Source organism: Larus michahellis, chromosome Z, assembly GCF_964199755.1.
Source record: "Larus michahellis chromosome Z, bLarMic1.1, whole genome shotgun sequence".
Classification (NCBI taxonomy): Eukaryota; Metazoa; Chordata; class Aves; order Charadriiformes; family Laridae; genus Larus; species Larus michahellis.
The window spans coordinates 73,829,179-73,851,426 of NC_133930.1; the positions used below are offsets into that span (position 1 = coordinate 73,829,179).

Genomic DNA, 22,248 nt, shown 5'->3' on the forward strand with positions numbered 1-22,248 from the left:
TGCTGGACTTTATTCCAGGCTGCGCTGTGGTAAATCAGGATTAACTCAAGCAAAGTCAGGGATCAGGATTCTGTTCTTGGGTTTTTTTGTTCATAGTTTTCTGGGTCAGAACTTCCGATCTTCCACTAAACTGCCCTTGCATGCTGCTATATAATGGTCTCTCCGTATATCTTGAAAGAGCTACATTTTACTGGAGGGGAAAATAACTTATTCAGGACTTCTAAATCACCTCTTTAAGGAACTATTGATACGCACTGAGGATATTCTCATACATATAAAAGATTCCTAATTCAGCACAGATATGGAAGGGCCAGAAAATGACTTGTATTAGGAGACACAGGGCATGTGATCTGAGGGGTTAGAACTGCCTGAATGTTTCTTCCAATGGCCTTCTGAAAAGGAATTTAGCACAGTAATCATTTGAAGAGCAAATGTTTCTTTTGTGATACTAACCTTTCACCTCCTGCTACTTGTTAGTGTCATGCCATGAGTTTTGGCAGACGTAAGGCCTCTGTTTTTCAGTTAACTGCTGGGAGATCTTGTCTGGGAGACAGGAGGCTGTTTTGCCTGATTCTGAGTGCATCTCCAGGACCATGTTGCTTGCTGCTTCTGATAATGTTTCATCTTGCTGCATCTTGCTGCATCGGTAAGCTCAAGAGGGGCCCTTAGAACAGCACATTTCTTGCAGTGTCCCTGTAAAATTAATGGGCAACCAGAATGTTTGTTTCCTGAAGACATCAGAAGTTAATAAGAAAAATAAAAGCCATGCAGGCCAGTGGTGCACTCAGCATGGAAAGCCAAAACCATGTCATTACCCAGAAATCGTCAGGCTGTGGTAAGTGCTACAGGAACAAAACTATTAACAATCTGCCAGGGGAGGAGGAAAGTTTTTCGATTGGTATCTTGACCAGGCTCTAGTGTTCATGCATACATTTTCCTTATGTTCACTCATCTGGTTAATAAACTCTCTTTTCCCATCCTAGGCTGTTATACTGCTAAATAACTGCTATATTTTCTGTCACAGAAGAGGCTACATTTTGTTCACCTGTACTATAGCTTCTGTTAAGGCAGGGAGAGCTCTAAATAATTCTAATGGCTCTCCAAACCTATTTATACTGTGTATATATTCATGTCAGATAAAGTTGTTGAAATGCAATGCTCCAAGAAATCTCATTTTGTTACTATGGCAAAGATGGATCTTCCAGGGCAGATAAATGTGTCTGATGAATTACACTGTCACACAACCATGGTTCTGCAGCGCTCTGTGGCATTCAGTGCTCTCATTGCCTTCAAGACCTGCAGATCTATTCTAATGGGTTTACCAGCCTGATTATTGTCTGGGGTAAAACTAGCCTTGCTTGGTACAGGCAGCAAGATTATTCTGCTGTCTGGCATTGCAGTGTTTCTCCTCTGTTCCTCTGCAGCAGCAGAAGCAGAAGCAGTAAGTAACAGAGAAGGGGTCAGTTTGTAGTCAGGAACTGCCACTGTAAATTTGCTTAAAATCCAAGGGATCTGGCTTATGCAGCACAAGGATTTAGGTGCCTCTGTCCTCTGATTTCAGAGAGAGTCAATTCCTTTGCATACTTAGGTGTTTCACAGCATTTGCATTGTAAGACATCTCTTCTAATGAAGTTGTTAATTAAATGGCAAAATTTAGTGCCATCACCCATTTCGTGATATGCAGCAGCAGGGAGAACTGTTGTGGATGTTTAAGTAGTGCAAAGCCTCAGATAGTTTTCTGATCTGCACCCGGTTCCATTTAGAGTTCTCTCCAGCACAGCACACGAGTACCTTTGTTGAAGACGTGACAGTCAGACTGCTGATTTATTTACTCAAGAGTAACACTGTTAGAGGCAGTCCTGCTTAAAAAGAGAAAAGGTCATCATTTTGCTTAGAAAGCCATGTAACCTTTTTCTTTCTTCTGCTCTCTCTGATACAAAAGCAGAAAGGAGGGCAGTATCAGGAGGATGTAGGTACATGGTAGTCTAGTTTATCCCTAATATTTTGCAGCTGCCTGCTTATTTATGTGAGGAACAAAGTTCAGCAAAACTGACATTGTTTTCACTGGCCCTTGAGACAGACACTTCCTTGACTAACACGCTGAGATAACATTAAACATCAGTTTGGATCAGGATAGGTGTTTTTGCAGCAAAGCTTCCAGCAATAGTCGAGGGCATTTTTTGCAAATTTTTGCAAATTTTTGTACTTGGGGCAGAGATAGGAGAAGGAAAACATGGAGGGAAGAGAGGATGAAGGGTTTGCTTCAGCTGCCTTCTCCAAATGGTCAGTTTCTGGTAACACTGTTTTCTTCCTCCTTATTATAAAACTGGAAAAAATTCTTACTTTCACAGGTTGGTGTGTTTTTAAGCTGTGTTTGCAATGGTATAGTGTGAATCCTTTTGCCAATGGAGAAGGGAGTCTCTCTTTCTTCCCACATGTGTATTTTTTAAAAAAGAATGAATTACGACTGTGGCCTTTAGGAGGATCTTTGAATGTGCAGCAAAATTTCTGCACAATTGCCAAAGGGCTTACGTGCTTCCCTTGAGGAAGGCAAGACTTCAAACCACAAAAATGCATAAGGTCAAAGATGCTCATGTGTCTGGCATCACAGAAGATTTAACTGGGCAGTCATTCTCATTGCATGTTACAGGCAAGAGTGTAAGCCAGCTGAGAACCGCATGTAACAGTACAGGCAAAAAGTCTGGGTGATTCTCTCTGGTTCCTCAGTGTGGACTTTCTGGGACCATATACATTCTGACTCTTGCCTGGAGATAAATGAATCAGGCAACAAAGACAAACTGTATCATGACTTTTCTTCTTTGTCCGCTCTAACCTGTGCAACTGACCTACTTCAGGGGAGGCTGATACATAGTGAAGTAAGAACATTCAAGATTGCCATACAGTAAATGAGACAGACTTCTTGCCTGTCTTATTCATCCTAGACCTTTAGTTACCCTCCGTTATCCTCACCTAATTTAGTTTCTTTATCTTTTAGTCTTTCTGTCTTATCCCACTGTTGTTTTTTTTTTTCATCATACAAAAAACAGGTTTTGTATCAAGAGGCTTTAAATACGGACCTTCATCATGGCATGAAAACTATGTTTTGAACCAACAGACCATTAATTCACTGCACAAGATGGTCTGCATACTTTCCCCTGATATTGTGACCAGCCTTTTGAGCAGAGAGCAGTCGTAATAGTGCTTTTGGGGAGCAAGTGTCATGAGAGGAGCGCCATGACACTGTCTGCAGTAGTCATGTATGTGGAATACTCAGAGAAATAGCACAACAGATCAATCACATGCCTGTCTTTATTAGCACTGTGCTGTATGTCTGTTTGGTGGATAGATTAGATCTAGATGCTCACCCTGGCACAGGAGCACATCACCTGATAGCAAGTTAAGAACAGGTAAGGAATGAAGTTGATAGCCTACAGAGAGCTGTGGGAATAAAGCTGTTTTTAAAAAGGAGGGGAAAATCCCTTCATTTTCCAATGGAAAAGAGCTTGATAAATGGATCAGGCAAGCTGAATTTTGGAAGTTGTGGAGAGGCCTGCTCATGTTAGGAGCAGCCTTTTCTATCAAGTCAACAGAAGCAAAAAGTTGAAGGGAGTATGGGGAGGCTGGAGCACGGGGGAAACGACCTGATTGTTGCCCTGTGCTGCTGTGGTGTATCTGTCACCAGAGTATTTGGGTGCAGCTTTCCTGCAGGAGGAGACCATCTATTAGTACAGCACTGACAAGTCCAGCACACACTCCAGAGAAGTGTAGGTAGAGTCGTGCTGGCCGTGTTTGTTACTGGTTACACCATGCCTATCTACCCCCTACTGAATTGTTTCCCAATTGCACATATAACCCTGAGTTAAATGAGCTTCTGTGGTGCGACTGGGATCATTTGAAAGCTGCTTGCACGTTCTTGGGACATAATGGGAAGCTCTGGGGTTTTGAACACCAGATTAACAAAGAGAACCTGTCTGTTACTTTCTTCTTATACAGCAGCACTGGGGCTCAGCCTATGAATGAATCAACGCCGCCAGTTCACTCATCCAGAAATACTTTTTTCACCAAGTAGCAGCTAGTGCAAAAATTTCAGTGCCGTCTTTGTATTTCCTTGCCTTTTAATAACCACAATTTAGTAATTTAATTTCATGGGTTTATATTCTGTCTTTTTACAGTATTGCCTTGCAGATACTAAGACAGTCTTCTTTCTTCTTGGAAATATTTTTCACTGTTGCAAAGCATCCAAAGTTTAAATAAATACTTGGGCTTTTGGTGGTTTGCGTGTTGTTTTTTTTTTTTTCTTCCTTTCCTTTTTTAACTACACAGTTCCAGGAAAGGAATTATTAAACCTGGACTCCATGGTAAATGAGGGCTTGGAGGGGGAGAAGGCAAAGGCTACTGTGGCTGAGCTGAAGGACAGAGAGCAGACTCCTTAACAAGTCAAGGATCTAAATCTAAGCTATTGCGTTCCCAAGAGACAGTTGTAATGATTACATTCTGTGGTTGATTTATTTATAACTATAGCAGTTGCAGTGGGAACAAAACATTAGGCCAAATTCTGACCTCAGAATATAAATCTAGAATCATATCGCTCTGATTTTTTAAATTTTGATGGCATTACTTTGGATTCATGCTACTGTGACTGAAATCAGACTCCGTTCTGTTGTATTAGATTAAAATTTTTCTTCCAGAAATCCTTTCTCCCATCCTTTTGTCTAATTTTGAAGACATAGAGCCGCAAGAGTGTATGTTTAATCTAGTGCTGTAGCCACCTGTGTGTGCTCATCTGTACCTTGAGGCTGACCAGACTGTGGGCCTCCTCCATGCTCCAGGAACAGACCGGCTGGCAGGTTCTCCAAGGCTGAGGAGTCCAGCTCACTGCACAGCTACCAGTTGCTTTCAGTGGCACAAGGAGGCACTTGTTAACTGTTCAAGACACCATGTCAGTTCGTAAACCAGTTCTGCAGGAAGGGGAGAGAAGTCAGAGAGTCGTCATGGATTCTGCTGTAGCTAGGTGATAAATCTGCTGTAGCAGCAATGTTTAAGAGCAAATGAAGCAGAGATAGCTTTGCAGAATTGGAGAAGTTCTGCAATGGCAAATGAAGATACAAGGCCTGTCTGAAAACTTAATGCACGTGAGGAGCAAGGGGAACACTGCAAGTTTATTATGTACCCTAGGTTGTTCTGAACCGGCTATTTTTTTTTTCTGCGTGTTGTTTCCGTGTCCTCAAATTGACTACCTAACACATCTAAAAAGCTGATAGATGAAAAGTCCTCACTCGCAGCAGAAACAGTGCTTTAAGGCCTTTGCACTTAACTGCCTGTAACTGTTAAGTGGGAACATGGGATGCAGAGAAGTTAAAGGATTTATCAGCTTATTTTATTCATCTTGTTTTAGTCGGTTAATATAGAAGTATGAGTTTCTTCATTATGGTAACATTCTTCAGTAACAATGATATGTCAACTCATGGAAGATAAAACTAATTATTCTCTATTTTGTGACGTGCCTATTCTGGATCAGAAAATGTATACCTTCAAGAATTCATCTCTCAGTTCAGCGAACTAGCCTGCAGTAACAAGTGCTAGCTATTCCCCTTCCCACCTTCTAAGACTCAACATTTTGTTGGGTGTATTTTTAAAATTCTGGCTTGGGTAGCTTTAACAAAAATGTAAAACAGGCTGCTGCTGTAATCATTCCTGAATTTAGCTATGCTCTAATGGCTGAAATGTGATCTCCCTGGTTAATAAGCAGCTAACTGGGGCTTTTGTTATGTTTTTTGATAGATTGTATTTATTTTGCCCTTGGAAATAACAACAGTCGTTTGTTATAATCCAGGTGTTTGGCTAATCCTATGGAGTTTTGACTCAAATATTGCCAAGATATCTATACATATTATCATTTCTGTAGCTTAGTGTCATAACTTGAGCATTTAGGCCTCCTCCTCTGTGGCCTTCAATATTATCCATAGCATTGAGATGAATGGATGTGACAACCAAAAGCAAACATTTCCTGAGGTGATAAAGTAGTTGTGCTTTGATAGATGCAGCTATTTCGCTGGTCCCTGGTTTGTACATCAGGAGTAAGAAGGGCTGCACTGCATCTCTCAAGACTTGCCTCTGCTGAATCCTTTACAGGCCAAAAAAAACCCAAGATGCTTTCCCACGTTATCTGCACTTCAGTGTTGGCAAATGTAGAGGCAGGTCAGGGATACACTGAGCAGGACACTTGTGCGTGATGATAGGCTTCCCCTCTTGCACGCCCGCAGACAAAGCGGTGTTCACATCCCCGGGGGATGTACCCTGGGACCTCCGTGGCCTACCAGGGAGTCCAGAACAAGGCACGTGTTTCTGCTGATGGCACACAGACTGTTACAGCCACAGCTGATCGTCTATGTAATCTATAATCAAAAATCTGTTCTCAGTATGGAAATTCTCCCTGTATGTCCTCATGTCCTCCTCAGTGAAACTGGGCACATTGTCCACTAATTCACCACTCTTAAGAGTGCTGAGCGGTATTTAACAGGAGCCTAAAATTTGAAAACTAGAAAGCTTGCAACAGTGTTAATTTAATATCTCCATTTTCTTTCTGCAAATAATAAGTTTTTTTCTTGTTGAGAGCATGAGCTGGGCTTTTAGGAAGTATGGGTTTGGTTAGCTGTGAGTTTTTTTGGGTTTTTTTTAAAAGAGCAATAACTACAGTTATGTAGAATCACAGAACGTGTTGGGTTGGAAGGGACCTTTAATGGTCATCTCCTCCAGCCCCCCTGTAGTAAGCAGGGATATCTTTAACTAGATCAGGTTGCTCAGAGCCTCATCAAGCCTGGCCTTGGATGTCCCCAGGGATGGGGCCTCCACCACCCCTCTGGGCAACCTGTGCCAGTGTCTCACCACCCTCAGTGTAAAGAACTTCTTCCTAATGTCTAATCTAAACCTACCCTGCTCTAGTTTAAAACCATTGCCCCTTGTCCTATCACTACATGTAATTCAAATATAACTAAAACATTAACTAAAAAAATCAGGAGGATGTGCAAGAAAGCAAAGTAGCAGTAGAGTTTCGAGTGTGGCACTAAAGTCTGAGGCACAATCATAGCAGGAGATGAACCCTTCAGCTTTTTGGGGCAGCTCAGTGGTACACAATGCCATGCAAGATCTGTCTTCAATGAAGGTGGTTTTACCTGGCTGTTTACTTGCAAGCATTGCTTTTGCTGCTGCATTGGAGTCTCCAGCTGCAAAGTGGTGTGGCTAAGGTATTTTGGAAGAGCTGTTGTCTCTTCAAGAGTTTTTCTATTAGAAGAGTAATTAGATTGGCACACATAACTGGGAGGAAGGTGAAAGCAAAGGGGTCTGTCCTTCAGTCAGTTATTTCAAATTCGGTATTAAATTTGATGCTGTGAAATACCACCGTTGACTAAGATGAGCAGGAGAGTGTCTATCACTTCTACAACAACTTCTGTGTGTATCAGTCTGGGGAACAGCCATCTCAGGATGTAAAGCCAGTGATATTACTGGGACAGTGTGCACTGCAGTGAAAATCACATTTCTGGACATCACAATACTGGGTGTACATTACAATACTGGGTGTACATTAAATTATTCCGGGAAAAAGGATGAGTACCTGTCGGTCTTGATACGTTAAAGTTGCATAAGTATTTGGTTATCTTTGGTGCTAGCAGACAGATAAATATACATATTAAGTGATTTTCTGGATTGAAAGGGAAGCCTAGGAAGTCATAACCTAGGTTGCAGTTACAAACTCGTGTTTTGCTCCAAAGCTGTTGTCGTGGGAGGATGACAGGATGGTCATGACAACCCTGCCTTCTCTGTTCACAGGTGTTCCCTTCCCAAAGAACTTCCTTCAGATCTGCAAGAAGATACTCTGCCGGCTTTTTCGGGTGTTCGTTCACGTCTACATCCATCACTTTGATCGTATCATCCTTATGGGGGCAGAGGCCCATGTCAATACCTGTTACAAGCATTTTTATTACTTTGTGACAGAGTTCAACCTCATAGACCGCAAAGAACTGGAGCCTTTGGTAAGTGTCGGGTCTGGGGGAAAGCTTTGAGAAATTTTCCGCCTCCCTTCACTGAGCCTTTCCCACACTTGTTGCAGTTTGTTTCCTCTGGCAATAAAGTCCATGATTGAACTCAGGCAATTTAAAGGGATGAAGTCTTGTTTCTGTCCATAGACCCATTCCATCTGCTGCAGTATTTGTGTGATGCTCACTAGGCTCAGTAGAAAAAGTGCAGTGTATTTCATAAAGAAAAGTACAAGGTGGGAAATACTGCCATTTGAAAATAGAAGTTCATTTGTCTTCTGCTTCTTCCTGTACTATGTATTTTATATACAATTTTGTTCTGTCTTTTTTCGTTGGTCAGTAACAGCATGGTACTCACAGCAATCATTTGAATGCATGTGAAGGGAACAGTGGTCTATATAAAAATGAATTATTTTGTGGATTTTTTTTTAATCTTTAAGTAGGTGTTTGTGAAGGCATTGAGTGTGTTAGATCCAGAGCACACTCTAGGTCTAAGTGAGACAGATGAGGTGAGACAGAGGTTCAGACAATTAGCAGTGTAACAAAACCAGACGCTTCCTTTTGGACTGAAAAAGATCAAAATTGAATTCATTGTTTCCAACAGTAAGGCTCCAAAAATGGAAGTGCTTTTGCTCTTGCTTGAACATGCAAATGAAATAAAAGTGTAAGCAGAGAAGGAAAAGTAAGGCACAATTCAGAAAGCAGTGTATGCGCAAACCTTCACTGTGGGCATTTAGCCAGCTTTAAAAGGGATCAGGGTAACATTTCTTCATGGGTCAGAGTCTGGAAAATACTGTGTCATACAGCTTATTGATGAAGTGCTAGAACCATTGGGATTTTTTTTTCCACAGAATCACAGAACGGCTGAGGTTGGCTGGCACCTATGGACATCATGTAGTCCAAATGCTCAAAGTGGTGTCACCTAGAGAGGGTTGCCCAGGACCACGTCAAGTTTTCAGTTGTTCCACATAAAGGCACATTGCAAAGAGGTGTATAGCTTAGTTGGTATGAAATGGTTCTGAAAGTATGGCAAAGTGATGTTTGCCTGTGTTTCTGCAGAAGCCAGAGCTGTGACAGGTGTGGTGCATGTACATGGTTATGTTGATTGAAGGAGAGCCTGTAAAGTGAGACAAAATAGATGGTCTTGTTTTCAGCAGTTCACAAGGCCTGCTAAAAGACTGCATATGGTGTGTATTCATAACTTGCAGTGCATCTATGGTATCTTTTTAGATAGGAAAACTTAATATGCCCTCTAAATTTGTCCTAAGGGATAGAAGCAAGCCCTGCTAAGAGAACTTGGCTGCCAGAGTAGTGATCCTATGTTAGCTGTAGCTATTAAACGCCAAGGATGTGTCACAATCAGGAGGATAAGAGGCAGGATATCTCAGAGCTAGGAAGAGTGGCTGTCTTAAGGCCATTACGAGATCCTTGCTTGCTTTGGAATACAGAGAGCACAAAAATTATTTAATGCTGCAGTTGGTGGTTAGCAATATTCCTGCACTAAGCAGACGGACAAAGGATTGGGGCCAGAGTGGCTCAGGAGGTGGCCCAACTCCAGCAGCAGAGCAAGCTAGAATGTGCTCCAACTGGTGCGTGCTTTCCCCTTGCATTCCAGCATTCCCTCCCTTCACAAAATTATCCTTAGGGTCATCATATGATGCGGTATTATTAACTTTGCTGGGACGCAGGGTCTCCCAGAAAAATGTTTCACCTGCACTGAGGAGGCACCATGTCAGCAAACTGACGGAGCTCCACCTGCTTCCATCTTTCTGTCCTTGACTTAGGTGGGTGTCAGCCATGTGGAAATGCAAAAAAAAAACCCCATACATCTGTATTTTTGTCTTCAGCTGGGCAGAGAGGAGGGAAGGAGTTGCCAAACAAAAGCAGAAGTTACAAATAATCTTGAATTTTAATGCAGTATTTGAGGATAACCTGTGCCCTGCCAGGTTCACCATGGCAGGAAATGAGCCCACGTTATCTCCCTTAATTAAAAAATGGGCTAAGAGCTGATTAAATAAACAGACTGACACATGCTTTAATAAACAAAAAAGCAGCTGATTTATCAACATAACTTCAAGAATGGAGAATAATTGTGGAAGCAGGCAGTAGGTGAATAGTAATAATAGCCTGCAGGACTTATGTTCTTTGTTTAAAATAGATTTTATCAGCCTTTTGCAACTCAGTACAGCAGTTATAAAATGAGCGAAGCAAATGAGTCAAATAGGGTTCCCCCTCCTATTTGGGAGTTGCATACTTGTCCTTTCTGCAGTCAAAGGGAGATACAGTTTAAAATGCTGCTTATCTTTTTCCCATTCCCATCACTATGTTAATTTGACAGATTCCCTAGTCTTTCGTAGAGCTGTTTTATGTGGGGACAAAAAAGGAAGCTGTCACAGTCACTGACCCCACAGGTGGTCCTGAGGAAAAAAAAAAGCATGTCCAATTGGTTAATTTGGTTAAAAAGAAGTAGTCTGAAAGCATGCCTGCCCTTTTCTGCAGCTAACAGGCAGACAAGGCAGTCTGCACTGTGAGAGCTCTCAGAAGACATTTAAGGCATGCTTCCATGGGGAAGCTATCAGGAAATAAACCAAGGTTTGAATTTTAAGACATGGCATCTGCTTTGTGCTGGCTCCCTCTGTGACCAGCTTTATTTCCCACTGGCAGTAGTACACCTCAATTCACTTCTGAGCTTCTTCCCACGACCAAAACTGTCTAGTGGGCTGGTGCCTGTTACCTCCATCCCACCCTCACCCTGTGTAGGTGACTGCTTGTGTTGGGTACTTGAAACACTAAAAGTGCATTTTAGTGAGAATCTTAATGCAGCTGCCTCAGCACAGTAACTTACTGTTGCAGCCCGGCTACAGTGAGTAATGCCCCTCTCCTTCCTTCCTGTGATCACTTTTCTCTAGCAACAGATTTCATACTATGTAGGACTTAAGAAATACACCAGAGTACTTTTTAAGCACATTATGAGCAAAACAGCCTTGGTTCAGGGAATTTTACTTAATTTATTGACAGTTAACAAAACTTTGGCTTACACATCTGGGTATCGAGGAAGAAGAGACAACTAAACAAAACACTTTGTGAAGAAATACCTTTCTTCCCTAGGCTCTAACTCAGTAAAAAACTTTTCTTCCCCCTTCCAGGTCTCAGCTCACCTTGGTTTTGCTGCGTATTACAGTCAGCTACTCTGAGAGGTGGGGGGCGATGAAGGAGACTGAGGATGTGTGTGCTGCTGCTTACTTCTTACTTGTTTTCCTCCACTCCAGCATGAGTTTACCGTGGGACACAGTCCCTCCGTGGTGTCCCTGCTCTGGAGCGGGTTGCCCATGACCTACAGTCCCTTCAGGGGTGTGCCTGCTCTGGCACTAGAATGCATCTCCAGCCCCATCCCCAACAGTGCCACCAGCCATGTATCTTCTCCTCTCAGCGGCTGCTGCTTTCTTAAATATCTGTGAGCAGAGACACCATGTGCTTCTCTGACTGGTTGAAGATTTGGCACATGGTGGGTTATTTGCAGTGGTTTCAGGGGCAGCTGGAATTAGCTATAACTGTCCGAGTGCAGTTCGTGACCTCCCACCACAACAAGTCACCCTGTAGCCCCCTACTACCAAAACCCTGCCAGTTATGCCCAGTACAAAGCATCCTCTGCAAAGTCACTCATACGCAATCTGTTGGTTAAAGCCTTGCTTTCTGTTTGCAGTTTTGTTGTGGGTTTCTTGCCTGTCTCCGGGTAATAGCTCTCTTCATGATTTTTCCCATGTGTAATATAAAAATATTTAGCATTTGACAGAAGTATTGTGAACCCGAATTCAACAGTGTTTGCAGGGTACTCTGATGTCATGAAATAAGGGTTGTAATAAGAGTAGAGCTTGCTCCTAGTTCAATTTCCTACCTTCAGCAGCTGCTGGATCCTTGACACATACAAAAGGAATGGGAAGACCAAAACTTCTGTGTTCCTTAACTTGGCATTCGCTGATTTGCTTTGCTGTTGCTTTAGGAGTTCCACTGGTGAAAATGGAGTGTACAACCACCACACCGTCATGCTTTCTAGCTCTGTAGGCATCCCATGAAACTAGCAGTGTTAGTCTGGGCTCTGAACTACAGATCCAGACCCTTGTTCCCCTTCTCTCTCGGGGTAGATTGGATATCTTCAGAACTGCTTCATAGAACACCTTATTGAAGTGTTCTCAATATATATAACCATATACTCTATGCCCCCACTTGAGAAAGGTGTAGCTCTTTTCAGTTAAGATATAACTTGAGACCTGTTTTTAATATATTTTGCTGGGACAGGTCACTTATCAACTTTTTTCACTTTTAAGGAATACAAGCTGCTGTATGGAAGGCAACATAATCCCTTCCAAATAGTTTTTGATTTCTTTAGCTCAGCATGGCATAAATCATCATAAATCTGATTTTCCACTGAAGAGAGGCAAGTACCTTCTCTGATACACATCACTTTCCATTTCTCCCATCTCAGAAAAGACAGGCTAACTTAGCAGGAGTAAAGTACTGCTATAGTAGAGCAGGACCCTCCTGAAGGAATCTTTCATTTCAAAGTGTCTTCTAGTGATGTGGCAGCATCAGGTCACAGAAGTTCTCTGATATAAATAACACTGTTTCAAAGAAAAAGAATTCCTCTTTCCATTCCTCAGTGTGAGGGGGTGGGGTGTCTTTTTTATCAGTTGCTGGTGACCCCCTTGATGTGCCTGGTTTGGCTTGGTGGTTGCGGAGCCAGTTTACTGCTGCAGTCCAAGCCCAGCTGGAGCAGGCACAGCTCCCGTCATGAAACCCAAGGAACAGTGCAGCTACAGCAACATGACATCCAGAAAGGAAGGGGGGAAGAAAAAACTAAAACCTCCTGAAAAGCAATAAAATTAATGCCAGAGAGGCATTAAACCACATCGTGGTTGTTTCCCCCACGCCCCCTACCCACCGGCCCAAGAAGGAAGGTGCCTGTCAGAGAGACAGAGGCAAAGCAGCAGCTGTACTTCTCCCTCGGTCATGTAAGAGCCTTCTCATTCAGAAGCCTTAGAGATCTGTGACTGAATCTCAGTGGAAAGCATTTTGTTGGGTAACAGTTAGTTGGTGATGCAGCCGTTTGCTCCCAGCTTCTCAGCCTTGATCTGTCTGTATTGCAGTATCTTGATTTGATTTCTAAATCTGTGCATTTTAATTTGCCTGATTTTTCACTGTGCCTTGTGTTTGTCACAGTTAAGTTTAAAAAAAAAACAAAAAACAAATAGCTGACAACATGGTGAAATTTCAGTGTTAAATTTGGAGATCTGAACATGGTGTAATTCTCTTGGAGGAACAAAGTTCCCAAGATGCATTTGTTTTGGTTTTTTTTTAATTTGTGGGAGGTGTGGACCTGTCTCTTTTTCTCACTGTTGAGCATTACTCATTAACATAACCTTAAATTACATCTCAAAAGAGGAGAGATAGGGAAAAAAAAGATATTTAGTCTTTTTGCTGTGTGTATCTATGCAATGTCATGGAGGGCCTGAGAATGTGTGCAGAGCTTGTATATTCAATACGCACTCTGAAACTCACGTTCTAATAAAAAATGTAGATGGCAAACCCAAGTATATTTCATCTCTCTGTGGCCACCCAGTTACAAAACTGTGGGCAGGTCAAGCATTCATATTGTGCCAATGTGTGGTGGGAGGTGATGTGGGAGGAGGACCCTGCCAAAAAGGAAGGAATGATTCGCGTGCTTTGAGCACATTTGCTTCTCTCACAACTATTAGGAACTGTCAAATGCACAAATCTGTTTGCCAGAGATACCAGTATGCGCCATTTTTGTACATTTTTGTTTAACCAGTGTAGTGTCCTCTTACAGAGCAAAGATTTTGTGCTCTTTTCAGAAATACCCATAAACATATTGCAAACCAGTCAGATTCCCAGCAGATTCCTACATAACTTTGGAAACTATTGATGGCAGTGAAATTTGCCTCTGAGGACAGGGGTAAAAGACAGCAGAATGTGGCCATCTGCTTTGCTCATTCTCCAGAAGTCTTTTTTTTTTTTTTTTTATCTCATCCTGTGACAACATTGACCTTTTCCTCAGAATTCATTTTTTATAAACATTTTTTTTTAATTAGAACAAAAAGTAAAAATTACACTTCAGTGAAGAAAAATAGAGAATGATATTATTTACATGTGCTATTCTGATAACTGTTAAAATGCTGATTTCATTTAAATGCATAGACGATGGGCCATGGCAGCAATCGGATAGCATTGGGGCTGGAAGTGGTGGCAGTCAGTAGCGCTGAGTGTATAAAAATGGTGAAGCTGATAATTGCCTCCATGAGGATGGGCTTCCTCTGTGGGATGAGCAAAACCAGTAAGGGTTTTCTGCCATATTTTCCAGTGTTCTCAGTGTAAAAGCTTTATAGAATAATTGGCTTCTGATAACATTTTAATCCATATTTGGGGCTGCTTAAAAGTAACCATCTAAATGTGGTTTTTTTCACATCTCTATGGAAAACTTTCTGAATGGAATTTCTAGTGCTTGTCCAGGCAGTCTACTGAGTAAAGAGATGCGTGTTTAATACATTAACCTAATCATTAAACTCTGTTCAGTTGGTTTTTTTTGGGGGGGGGGTTGTTGTGGGTTTTTTTTCCTCTCTCTTTTTGCCCCCTAGGAAGCAATATTATATAATATTTTGAAAAACCTATTATGGACTGCATGGCAGAAGATTTCGAAGTTAAATGTGTTCAGGAAATTACACTTTGAGGTTTGCGTAATGACTATAACTCTACCCTCTTATATTTTGTAATTCAGAGCTGCGTTGATGCTCTGGTGACACTGACAGAAATATGAGGCACTTTCTTTTCAGTCCGTGGAATTATTCCAGATCTTCTTACAGAATTCACAGAAAAATCTAGCCCTGCAGTCACAGGTGGTATGTTCCTGTGCTGGTTTTCCAACAACTGTAGTATTACACAATATGCTGCTTTGTGTGCTGCTGTAGGGTGCTCTGCACCCCATGGATATATTAACTGACAGGTTTGTGGGCACGTTTAGCAGAAGAACCAAAAACTATAAGGGGGAAAGGAAGAGTTCTTTTTGTATTTACAGCCGGGATGTCAGAAGTGCTGTCTTATGTTGGGCACTGTTTGTGAAAAGATGTTTTTTACATCTCCAGGCCTTTTGGCTAGTATCTTCCATAATCTATTTTTAAAAAGCCAAAAACATTTAAGGTATAGTTCCATGGTCATTTTAAGCCCTTTCTACAGAAGAGCTGTAGAAGCCCTTCTTAGTATTATTTGCATCCCTTGACAAGTTCAGCTCTAGCTGCGCCTTGGCTGTCCTGACCCCATCCCTACACAACCGGGCAGCATCCCCATACTCTTCCCAGGATACCTGTTCCTGCTTCCACTGCCTGTGTGTTTCCTTCTTACCCTTTAGTTTGAGCAGCAGATCTCAACTCAGCTATGCCGGTCTCTTGCCTTCCTTTCCTGATTTCTTACACCTGGGGATCAAGAGCTCTCGTGCTCTGTGGAAAGTGTCCTTAAAGATCTGCCAGCTCTGTTCTGCTCCCTTGTGCCTGAGGGCAGTTTCCCAGCAGGTCCTATTGACTAACTCCTTGAACAGCTGGAATTTTTGCTAGGACACTTTCTTGAGCAGTAACAACACTGTCTAATATTGGCACAAGACAGGTGGCAGAAACATGGAGCCGGGGGAATTGTAATGGCTTTTGTGGTATCCTGCACTTCTGACGGCACAAAACCAGCCCAAAGTATTGTCCTTCACTGTATGCTGGAAGAGTGAGTGTCCCTACCTTCATCTGGGAGTTTGGGCTTGCAGCAGTTGGTAGTGCTAGTCCTGCCAGGTGTTCAGGACATCACACAGACGTCAGGATACCAAATCAAGAAGTCTGCATTTTCTCCAAGTTTCTAGAGTTTCTCCAAGCACCCTGTTTCAGGATGAGCTAATTAAAAGTACCGTAGGCAGGTGGTGCTCGGGTGATCACTGAAGACTTTCTCTTTTATGCTTTTTGCTTTGCCAGCGCTATAACAAGGCATAAATATCTGTCCTACAGCCCTGTCACTACTGTGCATGAGGCCCAAGCAGCTGCTGTTACATATCCAATTTTCTACAAACAGTACATCTTTTCACAAAATAATTAGTGGTTTTGCTGCTTCTTTGTCTATACCACAAAAAATGTTTACTCATCAGGCACTTCTTTGCCAGAAATGCCATAGACATAGTAGAAATACCATGAACATAGCCCGTCTGGCACTAGCCCCGTCCAGTGCTCACAGTGGAAAGTATCAGCAGTAGCCGGCTTAACAAAATATGGCAAAGTATTGGCATTTTGATGAGGGTACACTCAGGCGAAACAGTCCATTTTCTCCATATGTCTGTTTTCTCCATACGTCCATTTACAATCGTTATGAAAGCAGTGATGGTACTCATAAATCAATAGACTGTGAAATACAAGTTATTTGCCAGTCAGTAGAGGACAGTTTGAGCTCAAGAGCAGAGGATAACTAATTTCATTAAAGTCGCTGTGTTCTTGTTATCACTATCCTTTATACCTGCCCAATCCTATTTTTATATTGCTGCTCATTGCCATCGAAGTACAGCCCTTCAGATCCTTCTGAAGTGTCCTGTATTATAGCACTTACAAGAAGCAAGACAACAATAATATTAACACATTGTCCTAAAGATATCTCTGGCCTTTTATCCTTGTAGATTTCCTAGTGAGTTCTGCGTGCTGTCTGGATGGCTTAAATTTTAGGCAGGGAACACGAAAGGCTTAGTCTTGTTCAGAGTCATAGATGCTGCTTGTGTTCCAGAGGGATAGCTGATCATTCCCTATTTAATCTATCATTAACAGATTCTGATCCAAAAATCTATCAGTGAAGCTTCTGTATGAAAAGCTTTTCTTCCCGCTTTCCTCATGCCTTGACGCTGGGGCATTCAGAGGGAGAGCTGGCGACTCCCTGACACTCTGATAAGACCAGGCAAGCCCAGCCCAAATAGCTTGTTCTGCAGAAGGTGGCACCTAGCTCTCCCATCCCTTCTGACGCGCTTTTGTCTGTCCTCCCACAAAACGGCACACCATGCCCTCTGCTAGATGGAATTGACTGTCAGCCTCTCTTAATGCAAAATTCACTTGCTAAATATTTACCATGTGCCTTGTAGAAAACTGTGCCCAACAGTTACATGTGCCAGTAGATGCAGAACTAATACCATTGGGTACACACATACTGTGTGTCTACGCATATTGATGCATGTACATATGGATAACTGAATCAGAGGTGGTTTGCGAACGTGTGTGTGTTTTTGTGTTCAATGGCTCTCTTTAGGCATGTAAATTAGGCATACGGCTATTCTAAAACTGTTCAAAATTCAGGTACATTTGTGTTCAGAAGTACAAATCACAGTATTAATTTACCTAATAATTTCATTTTCCTACAAGGTTATTGCTTATAGTTGCTTTAAATTCTGTTACTTATCACAAAGTGATAGAGTGACCTAGTCCTTGTTTGGGTATTATCCGAAATTAGATAAATACTCATTGAGCCAACTTTAAAGTAGGTATACTTTCTTTCTTCCCATCCCCACCCTAGTTGTTTGCTTCAGTAAAAGAGTCCCATTCAGGCAAGGCTTGTCACTGCTGCCAATTAGGCAGCAGTAATTTTTAATTCTGGGGGAAAAAAAAGAAAAAAAAAGAGAAACGAAGCGTTTCCTGCCCCCAGTCCATTTTTTCTAGTTCAACGTGGTATGGTGATAATATCCAACAGGATTTATTTTAGGTTGTACAAATGATGAGAATTTCTCAACAAATGAATCTGATCACTAACTGAACAAGAAACCAGTGGTAGGTAAATAAATGCCAACTTCTCCATCTCCTCCATTTCCTGCAAGAAATTAGGGGAGGAATGAGAACTCCAGGAGTTGACATTGATGAAAAGTAAGATTCTCAACTTTGATGCTCAAAGAAAGCAGAGTCATAAGATGCACTGCAGTGCCAGAATTTCTGAGTAAATAATTTCTGGCATGCATGTTTTTAATGACTATTTTTATCACATCAGCTGCTTTGCTTGAACTGAACCCAGGCACACGCTGAGAACTGGAGAACAGGAGGAGTTTCCTACTGACAGTTTTCTATGTGTCATCGACACATCAGAGGTTGTGGAGTGGTTCTTTGGTGCTCTGGATTAACCCCTGTGCGGTCTCGTGTGTCAACACAATTATCTCTCATTTGTGGATACATTAAGTGCAGGTGTCTGTTGCTGCTGAGGAGTACACCACGTATGTCCTGTTTTGAAGTTTAGCTAATGAATGTTAATTATAGCATGTTGAATAAAAAGGGCTTCTCCAAATTAATCCACATTTCACAGTTTGTAATAAACATGGCACATTTGTACTTCAAAGAGATTATTAATACAAGATCTATATATATAACAAAAGTTATATTAAAAAGTCCAGAATAAAATGAGAACAGGATACTTTTGAAGAATCTTATTCCTCCAAATGTGTTCAATTTTGCAAAATACTAGAAGAGCAGAAACTAACTGCAAAATTGCATCAATCTGATACCTTTGCACTTCTGTTTTTTTACAATGAACTCCTATGAGATTGCTATCATAATAATAAAAAAAAATCTTTTCCATAATTATTTAATTCATTATGAGCTTCTGATAAGTTAGTGTGAATCTTGCCTAGTCAATAGGTTGTTGCTCTGTGTTAGCTCAGGATATGTGGGGAGTAGCGAGCTTGCTTACAGCAACAAGGAGAAAAAGCAGAGTAGAAAAGGCAATTATGGTTGCAAGACCACAAAAAATGACAAGGGCATTCCAGGTCAGGTGTGGTATAAAAAAGAAGTTTGAAACTATTTGCTTTATAATGGATACGTAAGTATTTCTTCTACTCACCTGTGAGCTTCCTGCACATGGACTTGCCCCTGTGTTGAAATTCTGAGCTGAATTAGAGCCAAAATTGCTCCTTGGTAACCACAACATCATACCTTACCTAGTAACTTGTAGCTGATGTGGAACAGAGTTGCAATTTATGCCCCATCAAGGAAAAGCCCTGACGAATATGCTGTAGGTAGAACCAGAAAGTGGCCAAATCATTAAGAGTTTAATGAAATAGGCTTTTCCATCGGTAGTTTGTATGAGTCCATTTGCACTAGTTCTTACACCAGTTACCAAAAAGGGTCCTTGCTGATTGTGCTCAGTGTGGAAGGCACATTAACAGCAAGCGGAGACTGGGAAAAGCTTTTTCACCAGCACTGAGAAAAGTATAATTGGAACTCCTCTGCCATGGTTCCTGTAATGCTTTTGTCCTGTCTGCATTAGCACCTCAACTGCTCTTATTACTGTGGAGAGAACTACTGCTGTTCATCCTCTTTGACAAAATATCATCTTCCCAGTTTAGGTACATCCTGTGCGTCTCTGAATAATGTGGATCGGCTGCCCTTACTAGACTGAAACAAGGAGCCAACCCAATTGTGAATATTGTCAATCTTCACAAATAAAAGGCTGCTTTAAAAAAAATAACAGCAGCAAAACTCGAGATTTCCTAGAACTCAAAACAACTTGAAATTTTGGATAACTGTTCAAAAAATATCATTTCCTTTGTGTAACATTTAACAGCTTAATACAGTAGTCTATCTGGCATTAGAAGGCAATTGTGAAGACGTTATTTAAAACAAGTTTCAGGAAAGCTGTTCTTCCTAGCTAAAAACATGTATTTTCATAATTTGAACAGAACTGGATTAGTGACTCTTTTAGTTTTATTGAGTTTTGATTTGGGCTGTTATTATTCGTTCTAAACTCACACAAATCAGAAAACTGAGAAACAGCAAGTCCAATTTTTCTAATTGTCAAAAGAAAATATCTAGTGACACATGAACTTGGCAGTTTTGTAAAAAAAAAGGGGGAAAGATGTATTCGTTTTCCCATTTAAATAGATCTGTTAGCATATAAAATTATGTATGTGAAATACCTATTATATGCAACAAAATTGTAGTTCATAATAGAGAACATGTATCCTGATAAATTTTCTGAAACATGTTATGCTAATGATAGTGTTACTGTTTGCTCACTCACTCTGCATGACCTCAGTGCCAAAAGCAGCACATTTGAGGTCCATTTAATAGGGTGAGATAAAACCAACCACAGAAGGACTTTTATTTTATTGTTAGAGAAGACAAAAACGCGTGGAAGGTGAGAGCACCTCCTTGGAATACAATGCGTTTAAGCAAGTCGGACATACAAATGCATGTTCTGTGTTATCTACCTGGATCTAAACCCTGCTGACAGGTGTGTTTCACAGTGTAATTTCCTGATCCTGTTCCCATTTGCCATCAGCTGATAAAACGCCTTTGTCATCAGTGATAAGGGATTACATTTGCAGAGAGGAGTGTTATCTGTGTCCTGCAAACAACACCGTACAAATTCAGGAGTAATCTACTAGAATTATTATCAGACCATCCGTAGCTTCAAAATAACCACCCTGAAGCCAAGCAGATTGTAGGAGAGATTAATTTAGTCCTGTGCATCATGATAATTGAGACTCATTCAAGTGGAAGACATCCCGAAACCTAACAAAGGAAATACCCAAGTGATCAACATGCCCATTGGACATCTGTTGCCAGTCTGTGGGTCTTTTCTGTCAATGTACAGAGACTGGGGCAACTAAAGAATTAGAGGAAATTTTTTTCAGTAATTCTAAATGAATTCTAATTCTAATTGTAAATTAATATTCAAGGCATGACTCTAACTAAAAATGCCAGAAAAAAAGTTTTGCAAATGACTTAACTGCTACAGATCTGGCTTCAGCCTTTTTATCCTGCCAATTAGCTGTCTGAATATAGATTAGTTGTGTACCACAGGATCTTAGACCGCGTGATCCATGCTATTCCATAGTAAACAGCCTCTTTTGTGACCAAGGTACAAAGAGCTTTGTCCACATGATGATTATTTGTCAATTGTTGAAATCTTTGTGAAGAAAACAACAAAACAAGAAACAAAAAAAGTCACAGAAGTCGTAGCCATTTGTGCTTTGAAGAACACTATGTAAAATGTTCTTTTAAACTTTCTGCTTCTTCATCTACTTATTCTGTGGTTCTGATTTGAACAACAAAAAGACTGCACTGTCTCCATGGGGCCTCACTGAGCCTCTCTGCCCGTACGTGGGATCCCCTTGGGTGTCGCTCACTTTTCTGCCTGAGAGGAGGGAGGAGAAACGTATGTCCCAGTGATGCTTGTGTCTGCTCCAGCAGGGCCTTCTAATCATGAACGACAGATCAGAAAGGTTGTTTGTGTATTGCTTTCCTGCCCAACATCGTGTATTTATTCACGGGATTGTTACATGGATATTAAGTTCCTTAACCATAAGACTGTGATTTTTTTGGAGGTTGCAGAGCTTGAAGATGTGAGTACATGACAGGGTACATGTGGAAGGTTGTTTTCTCTAGGTCAGTAAGGTGGGACGAGTGAATTGTGCACGGTGTCTGTTGCTGGCATCTCCTTGGTGTCGGCTACTTGGTCAGGTCTTCCAAGCTGCTGGTTACCTCCTGGCAGGGTGTCCCTGCCCATCAGGAGGTAATGCATTTCCACTAACAACTTCTCTGCTGAGACACTTGTATCCACATCTTAAACCCTCACTGTGTTTAAAACAGTTGTCAAAGGGCTGAAACAAGCTGTTGTCGCATCATCCTTAGGCTTGCCATCGGGCAGTAGGAGAGGGCGAGGAGGGGGAATGCCAAGCCCTGCTTGGCTGCGGTTTGGGAAACTGGAAATGAGGGTGGGATGGAGGCACTGAGCGAGGAATTAATCTTTAAACCTGCTTTTAATTGTGTTTATTAATTTTTCTGGTGTTCTTATAGAATACCATTATTTATACTATTTACTCATGTCACTTCTCTCAGTTTCCCATCAGCTTTTGCACAAGACAGACTGCAGACCCCTTGCTTCCATTAAATACTGGTTTCTTTATGCCTTATGTTTTGCCAACTCCTTATTTGACTCATGCAAGCATAGAAACACCATTTTCTTAGGAGAACATGATTCTTCATTGGGGAACTCATTCTTCTTGTACCCCATTCAGGTTTGATCAGCGTCTTCCCATTGGTAGGTTTGTCCCGATAAAAAGATATTTCTTCAGCTGTTCATGCATGCTGATGTCAGATTTTTTCTATGCTTTTCCTGCTTTATTTAAAGGTGAGCTGAGGAGCAGAAATTAAAA

At 41.4% G+C, this 22,248-nt stretch overlaps 1 protein-coding gene across 4 annotated transcripts in view; it reads left to right on the plus strand.

The window, feature by feature from the left end:
• MOB3B (MOB kinase activator 3B) overlaps positions 1 to 22,248 on the plus strand; it is a 96,804-nt gene that overhangs the window by 68,951 nt on the left and 5,605 nt on the right. For all 4 annotated transcript variants that reach the window (XM_074570474.1, XM_074570469.1, XM_074570471.1 and 1 more), the window contains one exon: positions 7,828 to 8,030. In XM_074570474.1, the coding sequence (XP_074426575.1) occupies positions 7,828 to 8,030 (203 nt within the window). The remainder of the gene's footprint in view (positions 1 to 7,827; positions 8,031 to 22,248) is intronic.